The 22347-nt window shown below is 37.4% G+C and overlaps 2 protein-coding genes across 5 annotated transcripts in view; one reads left to right on the plus strand and one right to left on the minus strand.

The window, feature by feature from the left end:
- The window catches only part of keap1a (kelch-like ECH-associated protein 1a), a 30022-nt gene extending 28537 nt beyond the window's left edge, over positions 1 to 1485 (minus strand). Inside the window, exon 1 of the mRNA XM_067452482.1 lies at positions 1160 to 1485. The gene's annotated coding sequence lies outside the window, so the exon portion shown is untranslated. The remainder of the gene's footprint in view (positions 1 to 1159) is intronic.
- On the plus strand, positions 471 to 22347 carry crlf1a (cytokine receptor-like factor 1a). 4 transcript variants are annotated; one of them, XM_067452486.1, is made up of 9 exons: positions 471 to 713; positions 8137 to 8657; positions 11285 to 11563; positions 13134 to 13263; positions 13790 to 13959; positions 16525 to 16682; positions 18015 to 18183; positions 20341 to 20526; positions 21304 to 22347. In XM_067452486.1, the coding sequence occupies exons 2-9, from the start codon at positions 8600 to 8602 to the stop codon at positions 21318 to 21320; spliced, it is 1167 nt and encodes a 388-aa protein (XP_067308587.1). In that variant the 5' UTR covers positions 471 to 713; positions 8137 to 8599; the 3' UTR covers positions 21321 to 22347. The 4 variants fall into 4 exon arrangements, with proteins under 4 accessions (XP_067308587.1, XP_067308584.1, XP_067308586.1 ...); XM_067452483.1 differs by having other exon boundaries at positions 474 to 713; positions 20341 to 20522; XM_067452485.1 differs by having other exon boundaries at positions 474 to 713; positions 8141 to 8657; positions 20341 to 20522.

Consider the following 22347-nt stretch of genomic DNA (forward strand, 5'->3'; position numbering starts at 1 on the left):
AAAGCAACCTTTGTTGACTGTAGTCAGAAATGGTTATTTACAACATGGATTTATAAATGATCAGTGAGGTATTTTAAGATGAAATTTTACAGACACATTCTGGGGACACCTGCGATTTAAATTAGGCTACATCTTGTGAAAATGGGCATAAGAGGTCCCCTTTAAGGAAATATAATCTTTTCCAAATGTGCTGCACAAGTCTTTAAAAGTGAAGCCAAAAAAAATTGGAATCCCACCGGAGGCTGGATCCAGTATAGGTCATAAACCCCGTAATCTAATGGGATCTGGGACAAACTAAACAATCAAATTACACTTCAAATACATTTTTGTAAATATTTTTTTTACACAAGCTTCAGATTCAATGTGTCCAACGTAACACTAATAATTGTAGGATTTTGCATGAAGAAAAGAGCGTTTTTTAAATCGTTTGTGTGCGATTTTCCCCGCTTATGCTCCACAATCGCTTGGAATGGGTTTCTCGCATTATCGTGCAGGGCGCATGAAAAAGAAAACCCGGAGTAGAATCTAAGCCCACGTGATGACAGAACGCTTTGAGTGTGGGAGGGGTCGCTCCTCTTTACTCATATACCCAATCCAGTCCAGTTTTTATCATGTTCGTTGCTTGGTGAGACCCCAAACTTGATGCTTTGGCTTGTTACGGAACTATTTTCTTTTGGCTGAGAAGAAATGACTCGCCAAACTTTGTGTGAAACGTAAGTTATTCGATATTTTTAATCCCTGCATAATATTACAATAGCAATCGTGCTGTAGTAGTAAATATCAGTAATAGTATTAGTAGCCTACCTTACCTGCAGTCTCGTGCCAACAACCGAATCAGTAGCCTACAATAATATTAACTACAATAATAGTAACATGCTCGTCATATGCTGGCTTTATAAAACCTCAACCAACAATTACTCTGTCTGTCAGCACTTCCTTTGGGGGGGAAACAGTCATCCGAAATTGTAACAATTATGACACCAGTAGCCTACACCGTGGACTGACTATCGCAACCCTGATAAAATTGTGCTGATACGGCGAGAACCAAAGATGACTTTTACTTAGTTAACGTTAGTTAGTTAGTTTGCACCGTCAAGCGCGCGCTGTCTCGACACCAATATTAACGCAATCTTCTATCTACACCCGCTAAAACACTCACCTTGTATCAGGAACCGGCAACAGTTTTCCACTTATTGTCAGCGTAGATGCATTATTTAAAGAATGATACTGATAAAAAAAGAGCAAATTAATAAACGAAAAGGGGAATGCTCTCCGCGCGCATTCACGAACAGAACGTTCCTGTAGTGGGCGCGTAATACGTCAAAGCAAAGCACACACGGAAAAAAAACGAAAGTTTGCTGTGTCGCGAAGCTCCACCGCCTTCCAGCTGTCAACTGCCCGTGTGAGGTTATACGCGCGTACACTGTCACACTCACGCTCGCGCGCCCGCCAGCAGCCTTCCAAACAGAACAGCATGACTTGGTGAAGGAGGCTCGTGCACAATAGCGCGGTCCCGCTGGCTGCGCTCCAAACACACAGAGTGCCATTGACATCAGCATGACTGTGCAACTCCTCTCTATTCAGCTGAACGCCAGTGAGATCTCATACAGCCTGAATGGCAAACCGAAAGCAAAGATATCGAGGACTGTCAGTTGATCTCATTTGTCATTTAAATACAGGTCTTAGGTAATCTATCTCTGAGTGCTTGACGGCCTGGAAATTTCGACAAGTTCGTTGCCAAAAAATCGTAAGGTTGTTATGTAAAAAGCAAACAGACACCCACTGGGAAACCCTCTTCCTAATCCTAGATGAAATTTGTATTTGCAGTGTATTTGTTTGAGCTTGTTGGGATCTTTAACTGTCCCTGAGGCTTAAGTGAGTCAGATTTGGCATTCCACAATAATGAACAAGCTAATCCACATTTTAACCAGGGAACTTTAGCCCCCTCCAAAGAAAGGATTAACAATGTTGACAGAAAGCTGTGCAGTAAAATGCCACAAATATAACTTGAAATTATATAGAACTTGATTTTTAACAGAAATTACTTACATGGCAACTTTACTCAACTTTGCTATAGCTAATGATACTAATGGCCCTCCGTGTTAGATTGTTGTGGATGTTACATTTTTTACATCCCTTAAATTGAGAGTCCACTCTCTGTTGTTTAACACACACACACACACACACACACATATATATATATATATATATATATATATATATATATATATATATATATATATATATATATATATATATATATATATATATATATATATTATGGATCTCTGGCCGATAGCAGATTGTTTTACAGTAAGTAATCCTGCAAGTTCATATTCCTTGTTGGGTTACACCCAGGCCTTTGACCTTAGCAGAGTTTGTTAGGTTTGTTTAGCTGATTCTCGCCTTGTCATGGTCTTAAGGAAGTCATTGAAGCAGGAACAATGTTTTCCATGCAAATTCCACCAAGAGCAGGAGGTGCAAGAGCAAAAAATGTTTCAACAAAGGGCAGCAAAGTTTACTGTTAGAAAGATCTGGTACATATGCAAAGCATTTCATTGTGACATGCGATAGCACTGAATTCTTCTTTATCAGTTTCTTTAAAGTATTTAATACATTTTAACATTGAATCAATAATTATGTATTATAATGATTTTATGATTGCATTGCTATGATAATTATATTAAATAATCCACTAATTTGCCACCTGTTAATGCTTAGCTTATCATGCATTAAAGATTAGAATCACAATCAACATTTGGCATTGTGGACAGGTGCAAGTTATTTTGTGTTCTTTCATATTGCACAAGAAGATACTAGACTTTGTCCTGTATAATATGCAAACCTCTTTCTTACAATGTGTGCAAGACCTCAGGTGCGCGCTTGCATTGCCTAGAGAATAAAGGAAACAGCACAATGACAAAGCAGTTTAGAAAAACATAAGTGACTGATGACCCTCCATGCACAGCACTTTTCCGGACAGCCCCCATCCCATTATGCAACCCTCCCTACTTGTTTCTTTATTTAATTACTTTATCATATATTATTGTATTATCGTTAAATGTATCATATAAAACCAGTTGTAATGTGGTAATGTGTATTAAAGCAATTTGTAGATTGATTATTCAACACACACACACACACACACACACACACACACACACACACACACACACACACACACACACACACACACACACACACACACACACACACATACACACACAAAACAGTAACAATGAACTGAAATGCAATGGCTTTACATTTACATTTCTCCTTTTTGCAAGTAAAAATAGGCCAAATACCATTTCCTTTTACATGTTTTATGTGCTAGTTAATATGACTTGCATAGCCTGACAACTTTAGAGTCATGTATTACCAATTTATAATTCTCAATCCTGGATAAGATTGTCAAACTGAGTTAAATACACTGTGTTTGTGCTCCCTCTAATGGTTGCCTCTGAATGACACGCAGGTCAATTGTCTAGAGATTTGCTTTATGCAGTGTCACTTGTTCTTTGTATGTTGTTTTTCTTCTAAATAGCTTACCGTAATCTTTAAGAAAGTACAAAACAAAAACATTGAGCATCATGGTGTATAAAAAATTTAGCAGCATCTTTTGGCAGAACAATTAGAGCATGATCACAGAGTTTTTATATATTAATTTGCCTGTGACCCTGCACCACAAAACCAGTCACAAGAGTATTTTTCCTTTAAAATTAAAATTTATATATCACCTGAAAGCTAAACAAGCATTCCACTGATTGTTAGAATAAAACAATATTTGGCAAAGATACAACTATTTGAAAATCTGCTAAAAACATCTAAATATTGAGAAAATCACCTTTAAAGTGCCACAAATTACTACTAATAATACATTTTATATTTACGGTAGAACAAAATACGGAAATGTACACAATTTTACTCTCTTTATCCTAATGATTTTTGGCATAAAATAAAAATTCGATAATTTTGACCCATACAATGTATTGGTGGCTTTCGCCACAAATATACCCGTGCGACTTCTGACTGGTTTTGTGGTCCAGGGTCACATATTATGCATTTTCATCTAGCTCTATTTTCTTAATCATCAGCCTTTAGTGGTGTGTCAAGATTTTTTTGGCCTTTGAGTCACGTATTTGAATACATTCCCCATATTTACTTTCAATAAAGGTACAGTAGCACAAATATATGGCTATAAATATGGCAGAAATGCAGGAAATACTACAGGATTTGCATAATCCATTTGAGTTAGAGGATTTAGGGAGTAAGTATGGTATACAGGGATTGAATAAAGAATTGGCAAAAGAAAAGAATGACGGGTGAAAAATACATTCTCTACTCATTTCTTTTTTTGATTGTCGATGCATTTCACCCAGCACATTGATTCCAGATGGAATGAGGAGAAAGAGCAAGTTAACAACTCTGTGTCCCATGGGATTTTCGGCTACACATTTGCTAGATCTTGCCATCACTGAGTGTATGGTTGATATACATCTGTCATGCATTATTCGGGGGGCTGCCAAAGGTGCTTCTCTGGCTTTAGAAACTATTTCAGGGGTATCTGTCAGAAATGATGGTCTGATTTGGCTTTTTTTGGATGTTCATTGCATGTTAATTCACATTTATCTATTCTTAAAAGAAATAATAATAGATTATAACATACATTACAATATAAACAAAGCTTAGCCGAGTCTGGAAAGGCTTTGACCCTACTTCAAACAAACATTTTCTCCCAATCAGTGAGGATTGTACCGCTGGGGTCAGTGACTGTCTCTGTGTATTAAGAGGAAATTGCTTGATTTACAGTGATTTCAGCACATGTTTCACAGAGCTGGAGCCTCTCCCAGCTTTCCAGACATTTTTAAGAGGGTTTCTGCGTCGGCCAATTTGATTGGACATAAAATGCTGAGGTGTGTTGGACTAAGGTTTACCCCCTCTTGGGTAATCATCATTATATTACTGCATGTCCAATTTGGGTTCCTCGGAGGGCTTCAAAACAAAGCGGCCAATACTTTCACACTCGTCTTGAATGCTACGAGTCCAAGCCTCTGTCCCGAAGAGAATTCCCCCTGAAATCTTTATGGTGGGATAATTTGTTCCACATGCCAGAGCTCACCCACTAAATCACAGGGTCTCGGTAATCAATGCTTCCCTGTCTCATTATGGTGTGTTGTGCTGTCTCAGAGCAGGCTTCTGGAGGATAAATGTTCTCTTAGATACAGACAATTCCTTGAAGTGTAAGTCATGTTCTGGATAGGCATCACCTAGTATGTGTCCAATCAGATGCAGTCAGTGAATTGGCCGAGAGATTTATGTTGCAACTCATTTGCTTGGAGGAAGTTCTTGTTTGCTTTTCTGTTTCTAACTATCTTTGTTGTTCTGTCTCCAAAGCAGAACTCTTTTAACACATCAGTCAGACTCTATTACTGGAGGAACTCCTTTTCTTCCTCTCCTGTAGTTGATCTGCATAGCTAATGTTTTGGATTATTTTACCATCTTTTAGGATTTAGTGAAAAGTGTAATCACTCTCGCCCTTCAAGTTGATCCAAAGTCGTTTAAATGACTGGATTATATTCCTAAAGACTCGAAGATCTGAGGCAGATGATAGTAAGACCATTTCCTTTGAAATCTGGAGCTTATTTCTGCCTAAATGACCACATGCATGTCAGTTCTGCTAGTCGTGTATTTCCAAGCAACAGCTACTTCATTCACAAATAATTGTACCTTGTTAATCTGTTTGTACTGCTTTCATTTATCTCAAACCTGCTGATATTGTTGTGAATACGTCAGCAGGCTTTGTAAATGTAGATTTTCCTCAGTATTTATATGACATAACATTCTTAAGTGTGCTGACTCTTATGCATTACTCATAGACATGATGCATGCGTAAACTGTTTGGAAGTATTTAGGAACATGGTGTTTAGAAGTGCAGCTCTTTTAAATAACTGTTTGGAAGACATATGCATGAAGTTATAGGATAAGGGCAGAATTAATGAATGTGGTGGGAGCTCTCCCTTGTGAGCTCCAGCTCTGTTAGATGAATGGTCTTTGTCCTCATTCACAGACTTTGGATGACATCCCTCTTGTTATAGCATTGTATGGTGATAACTGGAAAGGAAGTCCACTCACTCATTTACGAGACAGAACCAGCATGGAGCTAACGGTAAACCCGGGTTTGACAAGCGTTTTTTCTACAGTAGAATAAAGCACTGCTTTGTGGCTTGCTGACCCATGGGCGAACTTACTGTCATGGTTATTGTTTCAAAATATACATTGTCACCAAATGAGTGACTCAATGACTAGGACCACATCTCCAACTGCTCATAATCACCATTAGTCAAACATTAGTCATGACAACTTTTGAGGCGTTGGTATTGAATTGACATGCATTTTCCAAGGATTTAAACTTGGTACAGACCCACAACAACAAAAAAGTAGCGAAGGCACATTTTATCATTTTATTTTAATGTTTGTGGAAACTTGTTGTCTTAAATTAATCCTTTTATTGCATTTTATTCCACTTTTTCATAGCATAATGATTGCCCAGATGTTAATGAAATGTTTTTTTTTGTTTTTTGTACAGACAAAAAAAAAGAGGAAAGGCACATTTTATCAAAAAAATTGTTTTCTGGAAACGTATTGTCTTAAATAATTCCATTTATTACATTTTATTCCAGATTTTCATTGCAGAACGATTGCCCAGATGTTAATGAAATATTGTTTTTATTGTAATTATTTATCTTTAATTATAAATATCATTACATGTATACCTATAACTATCTAATTATTTTTCTAGAATTTTTATTGCATTTTTTTCATATCAGAATAATTGGCAAAACTGTATAAACTGATTTTCTTTTTATAGGGTATTCCATAGAACATTTGAGTACATGGAATATAGAAAATAATATTTTTTCTGTCGTTCAAAGGTCATATTATCTACCTTTATTCAGTTGTTAAAATCAGAGGCGGACAGTAGGCTAGTGAAGTATTTTTACTTTCCAAGTCATTTTATTTTTCCAGTATATGTAATTTATCAGTGTTCTTCTTTGGAAAACTTTTACTTCACAACATTCCAAAACATACTATTGTACTTTTTACTGCAATACATTTCATATTGAACATCATTTAATGCTTAATTACATTAAAAATTAAGTACTGTATACTTTTACTCAAGTAAAAATTATTCAAAGTTTTACTTGAGTACAAGTAAGAAAGTACTTCATTTTTTTATGTAATTAAGTACTTTAATGTAATAAAATAACTTTTATTTATGAAATGAAATGTAGTGCAGTAAAAAGTATGACATTATAAATTATGCTTTGGAATGTAGTGAAGTAAAAGTTGTCCAAAGAAAACACTGATAAAAAATATACTTCGAGTAGAAAGTAAAAATACTCCACTACTGTCTGCCTCTGGTTAAAATTAAAACATTCAAATTACAGATAGTATGTCAGACAAACATGCTTGGTCTGAGACCATGGGTGCAGATGGCAAGTTAAGTTCCTGCCTTTAATTAACTTGGATGTTTGAGTCATTTCGAGTTAAATGACATTAAACGGGCTTAAAAATGAGCTGAATCTTGTAAAACTTATGAAAAAGTGCTTCACAAATTTTGTCATAACGTGTTGATCATATAATTTACAATGCAGTCAATTAACACAACGGATTTAAGTGACTACACTGTAAAAAAATATTGTTGGTTTAACTAAAGTTAAAAAAAAAGTAAGTAACCTGGTTGACTTTGAATTTTGAATTTATTGAAATAAAAAAGTTGAGTTGATACAATGAATTAAATTGGTTTAATAAATAGAAACTCAAAATATTATTGTATATGAACCGCATAAAAAATTTGATAAATCAAGAAAATAGCACGATTTGGCAATCGCTAATAAAACACACACACAATTACCCAATATGCTTACAACATCTTTTAATAATTTTTCAGTAAAATTTGTTAATTCTCAAAATTTCTTCATTGTATTAACTCACATTTTTAATTTCAATTAACTTTCAATTAATTTTAAGGCAACCAGGTAACTTATTGTTTTAATATTTTTTTTTTTTTTACAGTGTACATAAAAAGGCTGAAGTGCAAAGACTTCCCAATTAAGAGTTTGTTTTGACCCACAGGTAGGCTGAAACTTCGGGATTCACGAGGAAAGGGAAACAAGAACTGCTCTATGGCTATAAGACCTGCTCGAGGCAAGAGGAGGGCACAGACAGAAGGAAGGGAGGAATAAAACGAAAGAGGCAAAAATGACTTGGAACTGTGTGGGAAGACATGGGAGGAGCCAGCAAAGTATAAACTTGGATGTTTCCTAGCAGTGGAGAGCCTCAGCACGATAAACGATGCCAAAAGTAAATGAAGAGGACGAATGCACCGTCGCATTAACAGAACATTTGGCGGATACTCTTTAAAGTTCAGTCTTCTGGGATATCCGCGAGACGCCAGCAGCTCAGGAACTGACGCTGGGATCAACTCTTCGGGTGCACTGGAGCTGGACTCGGTGTGGCATGCGTGGATCAAATATTCCTGCATAGACCAACAAAACTCTCTTGTCCTAAAAGAAAGAAAGCGAACATTTCTCTTAAGATGATCTGGTTATTGTTTGTACTCCTCTGTGCTGCCGGCGTGTTGTCGTCTTCCACCCGTGAGTACACTTATAGCTCTCTATATACAGTTTGTGTGTTACATGTGTTCCTGCGTACCTTCATCATAGAATGGGATTTTGGGGACTTTGTACATTCAGTATTGAATTTATATGGGTAAATATAATAGTTTGAATAGAATAGTAACTTTTAATTTAGCTAACGATTGTAAAAAAAATAATAATAAAGAACTGTAGGTATCAGAATCTGCGAAGCACAACATTTAATATTTTTTGAGTATAGGTTCCTAACAAATGAGGATGTTCTAGGTTATAGTAATGTACTTTTTGTTGTATTGATACATGAAAATTAAAACAAATTTAAAAAATCAACAAAACAATGTTTTTTCGTTTTACCTCAACAAAACAGGGTTTTCTTGTCTCACGACAATACAGTTACCTAGCTATTTGAATAATGGTTACAGTTTTTATTTTATTTTATTTTTTACAGTTTTTAGTGTATACATTTACACTAATTTAAGATGTTAAACCCCACAAAAATGTCAAAATTGCCTTAATTTTATCCGTGTTAATTTTCAACCCTGAAATTGGAAACGTGTTAATTGTAGAATTAGAATTGTAGAAGAGGCATATTCAGGTTATTTTTAGTATGAATTGCGTTTTTAACCTTTTTAATTCATGTAAAATTATATTTTTAAGTAAATAAATAAAAAAGTATTTATTTACATTGGAAAGCTGCCTGGTTTGACAAATTGGCCAACTGATGGTATCTATATTGGTGCACAATATTGCACTATATTCAAAAAGTCTGCTAGGGTTTAATATTTCAAAAGGTCAGAACATTAATTTAACACAGGGAGGGTTCAGCTTTATAAACCACAATAAAACCCTGACATCATGTTTCTTAAGCTTGTTTTTGTAAGACATATGTGACTGCAAGAAAAGGTTCACCTCATATCAACACTATAGCCAAGATGATTAGTTCTGTTCATAATTTTGGTGTTAGTGTTAGGTGCTTATGAAAGTTTAATTTGCTTTTAATGAATTGCAGAGAACAATGTATCAGGATCAAAGGGCATAGTTGCGTTGTAAATAACAAAGAGCTAAATTATTAATAGCTATTGAGAAATACATTTACGATGCAAGCGTTTAGCACATTCCCCTTACGTGACATTCGCAGGTGTTGGTGGAGGGGAAGCTGAAGACTAATTACATCTAATGAAGTATTGCCTCATTCACACCCTCAGTGCCAGGCAGGGAATTAAGAAAAGTGAAGTGCATTACAGCCACTGATGATGGTAGACTACACTTCCTTCTCCTCTAGTGAGTTATACAGTTAACATTAAATGCAAAAACGTCAGGCTGACTTTTTTCTGGGCCTCGGTGAAATATAAACAGAGTTAAAAGGGAAAAAAATGTGTAAACAGAAGTAACCTTTTAAAAGATCATTGCGGTTTGACAACATAGGCAAAAATGTCTAAAGGGTGGTCCCGCTGTGCACCGTCTCAGTGGTAAGATGTGCATCCAAGCTTTACTGAGTTTCCCTCGCCATTGGATTCGTGATGACAGGACTACAAGCTTACCTCATGAGACCTTCTGATCTGAAACCAAATATCATACTGCTCATTTCCTATTCAGACACCTGCGATAAATACATGTAATTGCTATTGTCATTAAACAGTTTGATGTTAAATGTTGAGCCTGAATTTTGTAATCTACTTAAATGAAACAACACCTTGTGAAGACAGTAATACAAGATCCTGTTTCATTAGTGTTCCGATAAAAGAAATGATTTGGATCTTTTCCCTTTGAGCTTTCACTCTTTCTCCTCGGTCTGAGTGTGTGCTGAATATGTAATCTCTCTTTTAAGGTTACTCTATCTATCCATCTTGATGTAATTACATGTAATCACACAGCAGTTCCCTCATCACCTCCATTACCCAATTGTGTTGAATTAACACTGTTTTTCTTTTTTTGAGCGATTCCACTGTCACATTAGAGGGGTGATTATGAACTCCAGCAGGGTTTACAAAATTATAATTGTGTGTGAGTTTTTATTATGCTGATTAAGCTTGGGATCCTACAGTGCAGAGATAGACTTCAAACTTCTGAAACACACACAGAAACCTCTACAAAATGTACTATTGCACTACTATCTTGAATGCTTCATTGTTGTTGGTCAGTCGCAGCTTTTTATGATCAAAAATTCGAATGACTGCTAAACCGTATATTTAAATATTGAATCTTGCAATAGTCTTGCAATCTAGCAATATTTTTTATACTGTTAGTTTCATATCATTCATATCAAACCAGTATTGCATGTGCAAAGTATATATTTAATGTTCATGAATTTATGCATTTATTTATTCACTTAGTTAATTATTTAGTGAATAGCCATCTAATAGGTGGGATACTGAAGACGGAACATCTGACTATAAGTATTCCCTTTCATAGTAAATGGATATTATTTTCTTTTGTGATCGTCTTGCATATCCCACATTGCTCTGATTTAAGCTGTCACTATCAACCTTTTTGATGTGTTAGTCATGAGGTCGGTCTGTCTCCTCCTTTAACATCATATATTGTGAGCTCACCCATAACCAGACAGCCCGTAATAACCATGCTGCCTCTTTCCAGCTCTAACCTGCTATATCTCGCCCTCCCTTCAGAGGTGGCTACAATCTACCCTCAAGACCCTGCCCTTCCCATCGGCTCCAGCCTGACAGCCACATGCTCAGTGAATCCAGACCATGGCGTTCATGCGGGCTCACTCTATTGGACACTAAACGGGAAGCGTCTTCCCAGCAGCACCTACAGCGTTTTGAGTCCCACCGTGATCAGTGTCACCCTCCCGCGGCTCTCCGGGTCCCGCCAACGCTCCGGAGACAACCTTGTGTGCCATAACAGCGGGGGTCATGTGCTGGCCGGCTCCTGCATCTATGTTGGCAGTGAGTCTTGTCTACCATATTGTTCGTATTTACTGCCGAGTGTGTTTAATTGGCGATTGTGAGCGCAGTCCAACTTAAATACAATTAAATGGATTTTGTGGGTAAGCTTGCAGCCTTGGGGAATATGGGTCAGACCTAGAAATATTAGACAGTCTTTATAATTTGACCCCCTGCCACTGGACCACAGTTGTTGCAGTATTTAATGTTTTCTGCCTGTCTTCCAATGAACTCGAGAGTTCTTTAAGCCCCTTAAGATAGCTATCTGTTCCACTGTTATGCTTTTAGCACCTGTGTGGTCCATTATAGGCGCTTTTCTCGACTTACGCGTATGACAGAACAAATGTACCACATTTGTCAAGTTACATAGAATGGTGGCAGTATGGAAAATTACAAACACAGACACACACACTCACACACACACACACACACACACAAAGGCGGAAATTGAGAGAGCGAGACAAAGTCAAGGAAGCGAGTGTCTGGTCATTTGGAAAAAAGATTGAAAGCAAGAAATGGAGAGACGTGGTTATGATAAGTGTGTGTGTGAAGTGCTGTGTTGACTCAAGCTCTCTATGTCTCTGAGGTCTCCTCTCTAAGGTTTGGTTCATATAATCACAGTCTTACACTTAGACGCAGTGTCTTTTGTTCTCAGCTGAATGGAATCTTGGCTCCATTCCTGAACTTAAATGAGGATGACAGCTGAAGACACTCATCCATTATTGAAAATATTTAAAGTCAACACAAAGTCAAAATTGACCCTATTTACTTTCTTAATATAAGTTTCTTGTCTTATTGTGAATGAATCGCCTGTGCACATTATTCCAAAAAAGATAGTATTTATGGTAATTCATTAAACTTCTTTTCTTTTCAAATTTACTTATTTTTAAGAGGCGTTTTAAACAATAATATTGTGAACTATTATTAAAAAAAATTTTAAACAACAGTTTTTTTTTTTTTTGTGAGGGCACAGCTGAATTTTGAGCTTTATTACTCCAGTCTTGTTACATGGTCCTTCAGAAATCATTCTAAAATGCTAATGTGGTGCTCATGAAACATGCTTGCTTATATATTTGTAAAAATTCTGATACTTTTTTTCACGATTCTTTGATGAATATTGTATGTTTAATTACATTTAAAATTATCCATGTTTAAAATAATAATATATAAAATATATATAAAATATTAAATAGGAAAAATACAAAATATAATAATTATAAATGTAAATGTTAAACATAAATGTATATCAAGTTTCATCCTTATATATCATTTATTTTTATTTTTTTTGTATTTTATATTGTTTCACTCAGAAGTAATATTACAGAAGTAAAACAATTTGCCAACACTGTTCATGGTGAAATCAAACCATCTCACTATTTTTGAAATTCGGAACATCAAGCTTTTGAGTGATTTTTCCATACTATCTACAGTACAGGATTTTGTGTTGTATGTTGTGGAAATCATCAAGTATAATTAGTGTACCTTTAATTTGGTGTTACGAGAGGCATGAGTCACTTTCCACTAACTCACTCTGACAGCTCAGTGAAAACTTATTGTCCATGTCTGTTTTTAGTGCCTCCTGAGAAACCTGTAAATCTTACCTGCTGGTCCAGGAACACTAAAGACCTCACCTGTAGATGGGCCCCTGGAAGCCAGGGAGAAACCTTCATCAAGACAAAATACACACTCAAATATAAGCTCAGGTCAGTGCCACAGGTCATTCACACTCATGTTAATGCTTCTTCCCAAATTCACGCCTTATCTTGTTTGTATAGCTCATGTTCCCACATGCCTATTCACTGGAGGACAGTGGAAGGATGTTCAAGGATGTCTGAAACCAAACTGTGGTTCTGTGCTAATCTGTGCTAATCCCATCTGATGGGCACATGTCATATACATTTTTTTTTGTCAGGGGGAAGTCAAATGAAAACAATTACATAAAAAAAAATGTAATATTAATTTTGTTTTAGTATTTTAGTTTTTTCTATATTTATTTTAGTTTTACTTTATTTATTTTAATTAACATTGGCTTTCATGCCCATTGAGCAGATGGAATGCAGATTCCAGACACAACAATTTTCATCTTCCGGTTCCCAAACTAGAAGTAGTTGGCTCTACCGTTGGCTCTTTTCCTAAAAAGCCTTTATATATGGAATCCGTATCAAATGTACTTTGTCCAAACAGTTATCAGAAAAGTTTAGAAAATAAACCTTGCTTGCTCACCTGTAGGTGGTATGGACGAGAAAAGGAGTGTGAGGACTACAACGCGGGAGAGCCGTACACATGCTACATCCCCCGCGACCTCGCCCTCTTCACGCCCTACGAGATATGGGTGGAGGCCTGTAACCAACTCGGAACCGCAACATCTGACGTCATCTACTTGGATATCTTAGACGTGGGTGAGTGTGTGTGACCTTTGACCCCGTTTTAGACACAAGCCCCAGGTGTTCTCCTCATGGGCAGCATGCAATACGAGAGGACCACGTGCAACGTGAGAGCGCCACTCCTTGTAAAACTGGGTGGAGGCATGACGAATTGCAGCGGTCCTTCGCAGCGTCATCCGTATCCCTTTGCCTCATTGAGTATCTACCCACCTACTCACCAATACCTGCAAAAACTTTCAGCCCCCTCCTTCACAGACGAGTGGAATTTTTACGAAGTTTTGTACTAATCCCAGTACCATGACCTGCCTGGAGCTACTGTTTAGCAATGTGACTGGAATAGGGTAAAGTCTGTTTTGTTGAATCCTTAAGATCTTATGTGCTTTGAGTGCAGGCCAAGCTTGCACATAATCTCTTCAAACAGACATTTTAAACTACAAGCATGTTAATAAAAATGGAATTAGTATTGTTAGGACTTAAGTCGGGGGGCATTGTGTATTGGCAAGACATTAGAAAGTATTTTAAATTAAACTCAAATACCCTTAACATTGAACTAAAGTCCCCCATCCTCAAAAAGGAGATATAAAAGGTTATAAACTTTTACATCCTGTGTGTATAAATCAGTGTAACTGCACCTGAAGGGGGAGGCAGGGCAATTTTGAATGGAAAGTGCAGTAAGAGGAAGGTGGGTGCTCCTCGAAACATGCCATAGTTATGACACAGCCACCACGCCTAGTGCCTCCACCTTCTTAGCAACAGAGACAATGCTCATTTATGTTGCCAGTTAATTAAACAACAGCTTTGAGATCCAGGCAAACTACAATTACTTGGAATGTGAAGCATTATCTATGCAATGTGTTATTATAGAAGCTTCACCAAAATGCAAAGCGGAAAAATACAAAGCGTCTAGTTGAATAGAATAGAATAGAATAGAATAGAATAGAATAGAATAGAATAGAATAGAATAGAATAGAATAGAATAGAATAGAATAGAATAGAGGTTTTAATCTCATTTGAATAACAAGAACAAAAGTGTCAGTCTGCAGCCTGAAGTTCATTCATTGACCAGTTGATGCATATTGCACACAAATTGTTATAGCCAGCTGACATGACCAGTTCCAATAGGATTGGCTGGAAGTTAGACTGGCACACAGTTTTTTTTTAAGAAGGTACAGATGCAATGCATTGGATGTAGTAATCACGAGGCATAATTGGTAATAATGCCTCGTGATTAGTAATTGGTAATTGGTAATTGACTGACAGAAATTGTGATCACAAAACCTATAGACATTCTGGGCCCTATCATAGCAATGTGATGCCAGGCTCGGCGCAAATGTTTTTTGCTAGTTTCAGCCTGATGGAGATCATTTGCACATTGTTAAATAGCAAATGCACTCACAGCCATCTGTTCGCCCATGGGCGTCCTGGTCTGAAAATAAGGTGCGCAAAACTGAAATCCGACTGCACCATTGACCAACAAAAATGATGACAGATTTTTTTTATATTTTTTATATTGAACTATCCCTTTAAGTCAATTGCGCAGTATTTTTTATGTTATTTAGGGGGCGTTAGTAATATGAGCCTATAGGTTGGTACACAATGCACACAATGTATACTCTGCTTATTACACACACAAGCAAGTACAGCAGCACACACAAAAAAAATGTAATATGAAAAATTCCTCTCTGGTTTAGTCTTTCCACTTGCAAATTTCACCATGTAAATAACAAATCTGCCATGGTGCAAGCACAACTGGCTTTTAAAGGGAATGGGAGATTATTGCACATTATGCCCAAAACACACCCATGACTCATTAAAAGACTAGATACAACCCTTTTGGACCATGCGCATGATGCGGCGAATGTTTTTCCGTCATTAAACTAGCAAAAGCGATTTATGCGCTTCATACACTCAGATTGTTAAAGTAGGACCCTCTGTGTTTCTGTGTTTTTGGTAACACTTTATTTTAAGGTTCAGTTATTAACTATTTACTAGTTGCTTATTAGCATGCATATTACTAGGATATTGGCTAATTGACTAATGTTTATTAGTACTTATAAAGCACATATTAATGCCTTATTCTGCATGACCTTATTCTACATCCCTTAATCCTATCCAAAAACTAGCTTACTACCTATTAATAAACAGTAAATTAGGAGTTTATTGAGCCAGTAGTCGTAGTTAATAGTGAATATGTGTTCCCCATACTAAAATGTTACCGTTTTTTTCTGTACAATTTAGACTGCTCTGTGACACTGTTTGAATCTAGTGTCTTATGTATTTATTCAGAGTTCATAAACAGAATGCAGAATTATAATTTAAAGAATTACTTAATGAAACTTAATTCAAGAAGTAGAATTAAACTGAATTACAATTTGATGGATGGATGGATGGATGGATGGATGGATGGATGGATGGATGGATGGATGGATGGATGGATGGATGGATGGATGGATGGATGGATAGATGGATGGATGGATGGATGGATGGACGGACGGACGGACGGATGGATGGACGGCCAGATAGAGATTTTTGTTACAGAATTTCAAACCTTATCCAATGTTGTTTGTTTTCCTCTTCCAGTGACAACAGACCCACCGACTGACGTGACAGTGAGCCGAGTGGGCGAACTGGAAGACCAGCTGACAGTGCGCTGGGGGACACCACCTGCACTAAAAGACTTCCTCTTTCAGGCCAAATACCAGATCAGATACAGATTAGAGGAAAGCAGTGACTGGAAGGTACAGTAGCACACATGGTCAGCATCCTATCCCTAACCTTACGCACTACGTTGCCCATTATCTTCATTACTAGCAACATCTTCCCTACACCACACCCACTTGTTTTAGTAGTGCAAATTGTGCATGTATGCGAGCCAAGTCAGCTAAGTTTCTCGTTCTGAAGGCATTTGTGGAGTGGCGCAATGATTAATTAGAGCGGTTCAAAAGATAACAGCCATGTTTCAGTAGAATTTGGGATGTTTGTATTACTTGTCTGAAACGTCATTTCCAGCTGTAGCAGAACAGCACATGGTTTCCAGTCCTCTGGCCACGGAAGAGTCCGGTTAAACTTTAGGGCTTCAAATAAACTTAAGCTTTCGCTGTCCCCATTTCGCTCATATGGATCCAATCAGTTGGCAGGTTTCCTTCTGAAGCTGGGCAGAGTTGGGTTACATAATTTTTTTTCCCTTACCCATCACTGTGCTGTCAGTTGCACAGTCCTACATAGTTAACAAAGTCAAAATATGACAGTGACCATCAAAAGCACATCATAGCAGATGATCTGTTGTTTTCAAAGCGCGTTAGAAAGCTGTATATTATCACCCGGGCCGTTCTTAACCCCACAGATTGCTTACATATTCTGTACGAAGGGAAATAATTACCCAGCATGCCTGTTAGACGGCAACCTGATGATGTTAACATTCTGCCACTCATCACGTTCCAATAGTAATGACGGTCCTCGGATTACGGAGCTGTGCATATTAACCGTGTTTGTAGCTTTTGAAATGCGAGTCTGGAAATGGACCGCGAAAGGGACTGATTCAGGGGTACCGGGATTGTAAATAATTACAGGGGGCCCAGGCCGTTTCGACATTCCTGCATTTGAATCCTGACTATACCTCTGCATTAGCACACAGGAAGGAGGAAGCATTGAGCCTGGCATGGCCCTCTCTACATGTTGTTGGTGCTGTCTGCACCCGTGCAATTACTCAATCTGTATTAAGTAATAGATAACAGATTTTCTCTCGGGGAAGTGTTGATGCTCACTGTGTATATGTAGAGCCAGAAGGCAGGACAATTATTTATGTGCGTGTCCCTGTCATTTACCTCCTGTCTTTGTCTCTGATATATGTTGGTATATTCCCCAGGAGCACAAAAGGGGGAAAGTTCTTTGTTCTTCTTCTTTGTAGACGAGCCTGTGTGAACTTGCTTAAGGATTTTGAAAGTGAATGGCTTTTTTTTTTCTTATAGAGAACATTAAATATGCCCGTTAGGGTAATGGTGTGTGTGTGTGGTATATGGCCGCTGTAGGTGTTTGATGTAACAGACTGTTTTGGGTGTCTTTCTCTGCAGGTGGTGGATGATGTAGGGAACCAGACTTCCTGCAGACTGGCAGGTTTGCGGCCAGGCACAGTGTATTTTGTGCAGGTGCGCTGTAATCCGGTAGGGATTCTGGGATCTAGGAAAGCAGGCATTTGGAGTGACTGGAGTCACCCAACTGCAGCCTCAACACCACACAGTGGTAAGAGAAATATAATTTACACTATCCTTACAAAAGCGGTTACTTAGCGAAAATTATTTTTTGGGCGTTTACCATGCTAATACTATGGTATTTCTTAAAATCATTGCTAAATACCATGGTAAAAATTAAAGTACAGTCAATGGTATCGCTTTGCTTTCTTTGCAAAAAAAACATCTTAAAACATTTTAAATTGTTTTATTGATTTAAATTATAAAAACAGATCTTGATGAAATGAGCCACATTTCAAAGCCTTTAAAATGTATGATCAAACAGTCTATGTTCATTTAAAAAAAAAAAATCTGTTGCTTGGCAACCACCCACCAGTTAATGAACCAGACTTCTTGGCGAAAGTATTGTTTATTTCGATAATTATTAAAAGGATAGTTCACCCTAAAATGAAAATGTTATGTTTTATTGGCTTACCCCCAGGGTATCCAAGATGTTGGTGTGTTTGATTCTTCAGTAGAACACAAATAAAGATTTTTAACTCCAACCATTGCTCGTATAATGCATGTCAATGGGGTTTTTTTTCAAGTAAGGTCAAAACCCGGCACGATCATAGATATACATTTACATAGATGCCACTTTCAACCGATCCTTGCCATCTGTGCAGGCACTAATGAGAAACCGATCGTTTCATATCTTAAGACATCAATGTGTCACCACGAGCCACAGGGTTTAATATGGATTCATATGTCTATGTGTTTTTTACTCTTATAAAAAACACCCCATTAACATGCATTATACGGACAACAGTTGGGGTTAAACATTTTCATTTGTGTTCTACTGAAGTAACAAACACACCTACATCTTGGATGCCCTGGGGGTAAGCAGATAAACATCAAATTTAATTTTTTGAGTGAACTAGCCCTTTAAGGGTGCTATATGTAAGAATTATTTGCTTTTTTATTGCCAATGTGTGTACAGCGTGTAACAAAAAAAAAAAAAAAAAACGAGGTTGTCTATGAAAGCCTGTAGACTGATTTTTATGTGAAGGACTCAGGACATTTATGCCGAAAAAATCAAATGGATGACTTTTACACACGCTCTCCAGAGCCTTGTATACGTTCTATGACACATGAAACAAATGTTTTTGTTCAGAATAGTGCTAAAAGAGCTATTCTGTACTGTAATGTAAATGTGTCATACCAAGAAAATCGATTAATTCAAACTATAGTCTCACATAGCCAGATCTATAAGATTATAGTCTCAAAAATGTAGGCGTACTTTATAAAAAACTATGTTATAACAAACTATTATAACAGTGTAATTCGAATTACCTTATCTGCCGACATGATGCCGATGAATTGCAGAGCTTGTGCAAACATAAACATATACAATTGTAAAATCTCTGTTAACATATCATAAATAACATATTTTTAAATGATTAAGTAAACATTATGCATTCAGCTTGTAGCTATTTAATTGTATATGATCCTAAAATTATATTCATTGAAAATTGTAATTATTTTAAACTTGGACTGGTCTAAATTCTTGGCCTAGTCCCTAGTGCAATGAGCCTCATGTGGGAAACATGAGTTTGATTCCAGCTCGCCTTGTATACAAATATGCAAATACAAATCTCCCAGTTATTTCCGGTCTTATTTGACTGTTTTTGTTATCAGTAATGAAAGAAATCTCAAAAGCTACACAGAAAATAAATAAATATCGCCAGCATCTGCTGTTAAATGGTAGCAGCGAGTCAGATTGAGATGTTGCCTCCGCTGTCCTTCGTCATATTTTCACATTTTGGCTGTGTCGTGCAGTCCATCCTATAATCAGATACATATTTCAGAGACGATGCTCGATCCAGCAGACACCAGCTAGCACATGCAACGCATTACTTTAGTCATACATCTCCCCATTTTGTGGCTTGCCAGAGAGTCACAGGGGAGTGTTGGATATATTTTTTCAGATGATTGTTTCTGAAGATTAACAGATTAACTCCTCTGCACATTAACTCTTCTGGAGCAGCCCACATCTGGAGCTCAGAAACCTGCTGTTTATTTAAAATGGAAAAGGATTTATTTTTATCCCAACTTGTGTTTGGTTGGCTGTGTAAACTGTGGCCTGTATCTGTGATAAGCTTGATGCATGCTCGATAGGCGCTTGTCTCCCTGGATGGACACGTGTTGATTTCTGTCTTTCACCCAACAGAGCGGTTGCTGACAGGGTCATGTGACTCAAAGGCAGGGCAGCAGAACTCCACGTTGCGGCGGGACTTGAAGCAGTTCTTTGGCTGGGTGCGCAAACACGCCTACGGTTGCAGCGGAATGAGCATCAAACTTTATGATCAGTGGCGGGTCTGGCTGCAGAAATCGCACAAAACACGCAACCAGGTAGGTAAGGAGATTTTATTTCGCATTCCACTTGTTTTTCAACCAAAATCCCATTAATCACGACTTTAAGTGTCTGGTTTTCTTCAGCTTCGGTTTCTTTAAATGTGTTATGCCAGGAATATTTGCTCTCATAACACTGTGAGACTGAAACCATTGCCTTGAGTTATTGGAGTTACCCGAGTTAATTGAATTAAAGTGCTTCTTGTGTTATTGTACCGAGTTTCCTGTGTTTTGCTCGGTAACCACAGAAGTAAATAACATGAGGCGACTCATATGATTTCAGGTAACGTTTCATAAACCATTGAAGTAAACCGGACTATTTAAATAAACTTGAGTAATGAAGTTCTGCACGCCGAGTATCATTCAACATATGTATTTAGTTCTGAGTTCACATCTGTCAGATTCCACAGTAATCTTGTTTGGGAAATGACAGGGATTGTCCTTCACTCGAGAATATGCCCAGCATTGACTATTTGCTCCTTTTATGTGTCTCTCTGTTATACAAAAAAAACACAACCCAAATGCTTGTCAGCAACACGTCTGGAAAGATCTGACTGCATCATATTGGATGATCTGCCACCGTGCCACGACTCACAACGTTACCAACTAAAGATAAACACGTAGCAGTTTGACTCAGAATATCTAAATGTCCAAACAGTAAATATGCGAAGATCATTTTTACGTGCAGAAACCAAGATGTCGGATTGTTTTTGAATGGCTATTTGAAGCCTTTCATGTTCTGGGGCGTTTATCTGATTACTGTAATATTGTCTGCTTTCAGGTTCTTCAAGGAGATAAATCATAGCACGTCGCTCCTGGCAGGCAGAACATTTAACAACAACAGCACACTGTGGAAGAATTCACATTTTCCAGACCGCTGCTTGGCTCAGTGCAAGAAAGTACAGCTGGACTCAAAACGGGATGTTCAAACAACAAAAGGTGATGGGCATTTGGTCCCTTGGACACAGATTGAATTGTGCAGTTCTCTATAATGCCTTATACTATACACGTGGACTATATCCTCGCATCTCGCTATCCGTGGAGACAAGTTCTTGATCATGTCATCATTTGCACATTTACCTAGAGGATGGCTATGCACGAGCCACGATTAGCTGACGCGACACATGGTCTATATGCGGACCCGTGACTTTTCCAGATCTTGCTAACTTTAGCCGACCTGTATGTTAAGGAGGTTCCTCATGGACAAATGTCTGGATGTTTTTCAGCCAACGGTTTGTGTAACTTCAAGACAACTGGAAGAATTGTAAGACCATCCAGTTTTTCCAAAGGTACCTTTCATGAATGTTTGAGTGTGACAATTGTGACTATACTACAGCAGATTACCTAAAAAAAATTGACAGGTTACCTCACAGATCATCTTGCCACTTTTATTCTCCTATTTCTTTACGTAACCAGTACATGGCCTATCAGAAGTTGCAATGCAATGCTGAACATATCAATACACAGAACTCAGTCACAAAGTAGGATCTACACTAAGACAAAAATGAACATGTTGGAAACCCAGAGTGGACTTATAAAATGGCCATTTAATGAATGGAAAATTCTGGGCAACCAATGTTCTCTCTCGTGTTTATATATGTGATGCAGTTACAGAACTGTAACTGTGTTTGTAGCATTGAACTGTTTGAAAATATTTTTTATGTATTGAGACATTTTACTGCTTTTATTTTTGTACTGAATTGTATCCGCATATTTAAATTTAAAGTTATGTTTTGACTCTTAAGTTATGTGTAGGTAGATTATATTATTATTGACTGAATTGTTAAACTCTAATATTGTTCATAAAATCCTTCTTTAAGATAAA

Source organism: Pseudorasbora parva, chromosome 9 (genome assembly GCF_024679245.1).
Source record: "Pseudorasbora parva isolate DD20220531a chromosome 9, ASM2467924v1, whole genome shotgun sequence".
Classification (NCBI taxonomy): Eukaryota; Metazoa; Chordata; class Actinopteri; order Cypriniformes; family Gobionidae; genus Pseudorasbora; species Pseudorasbora parva.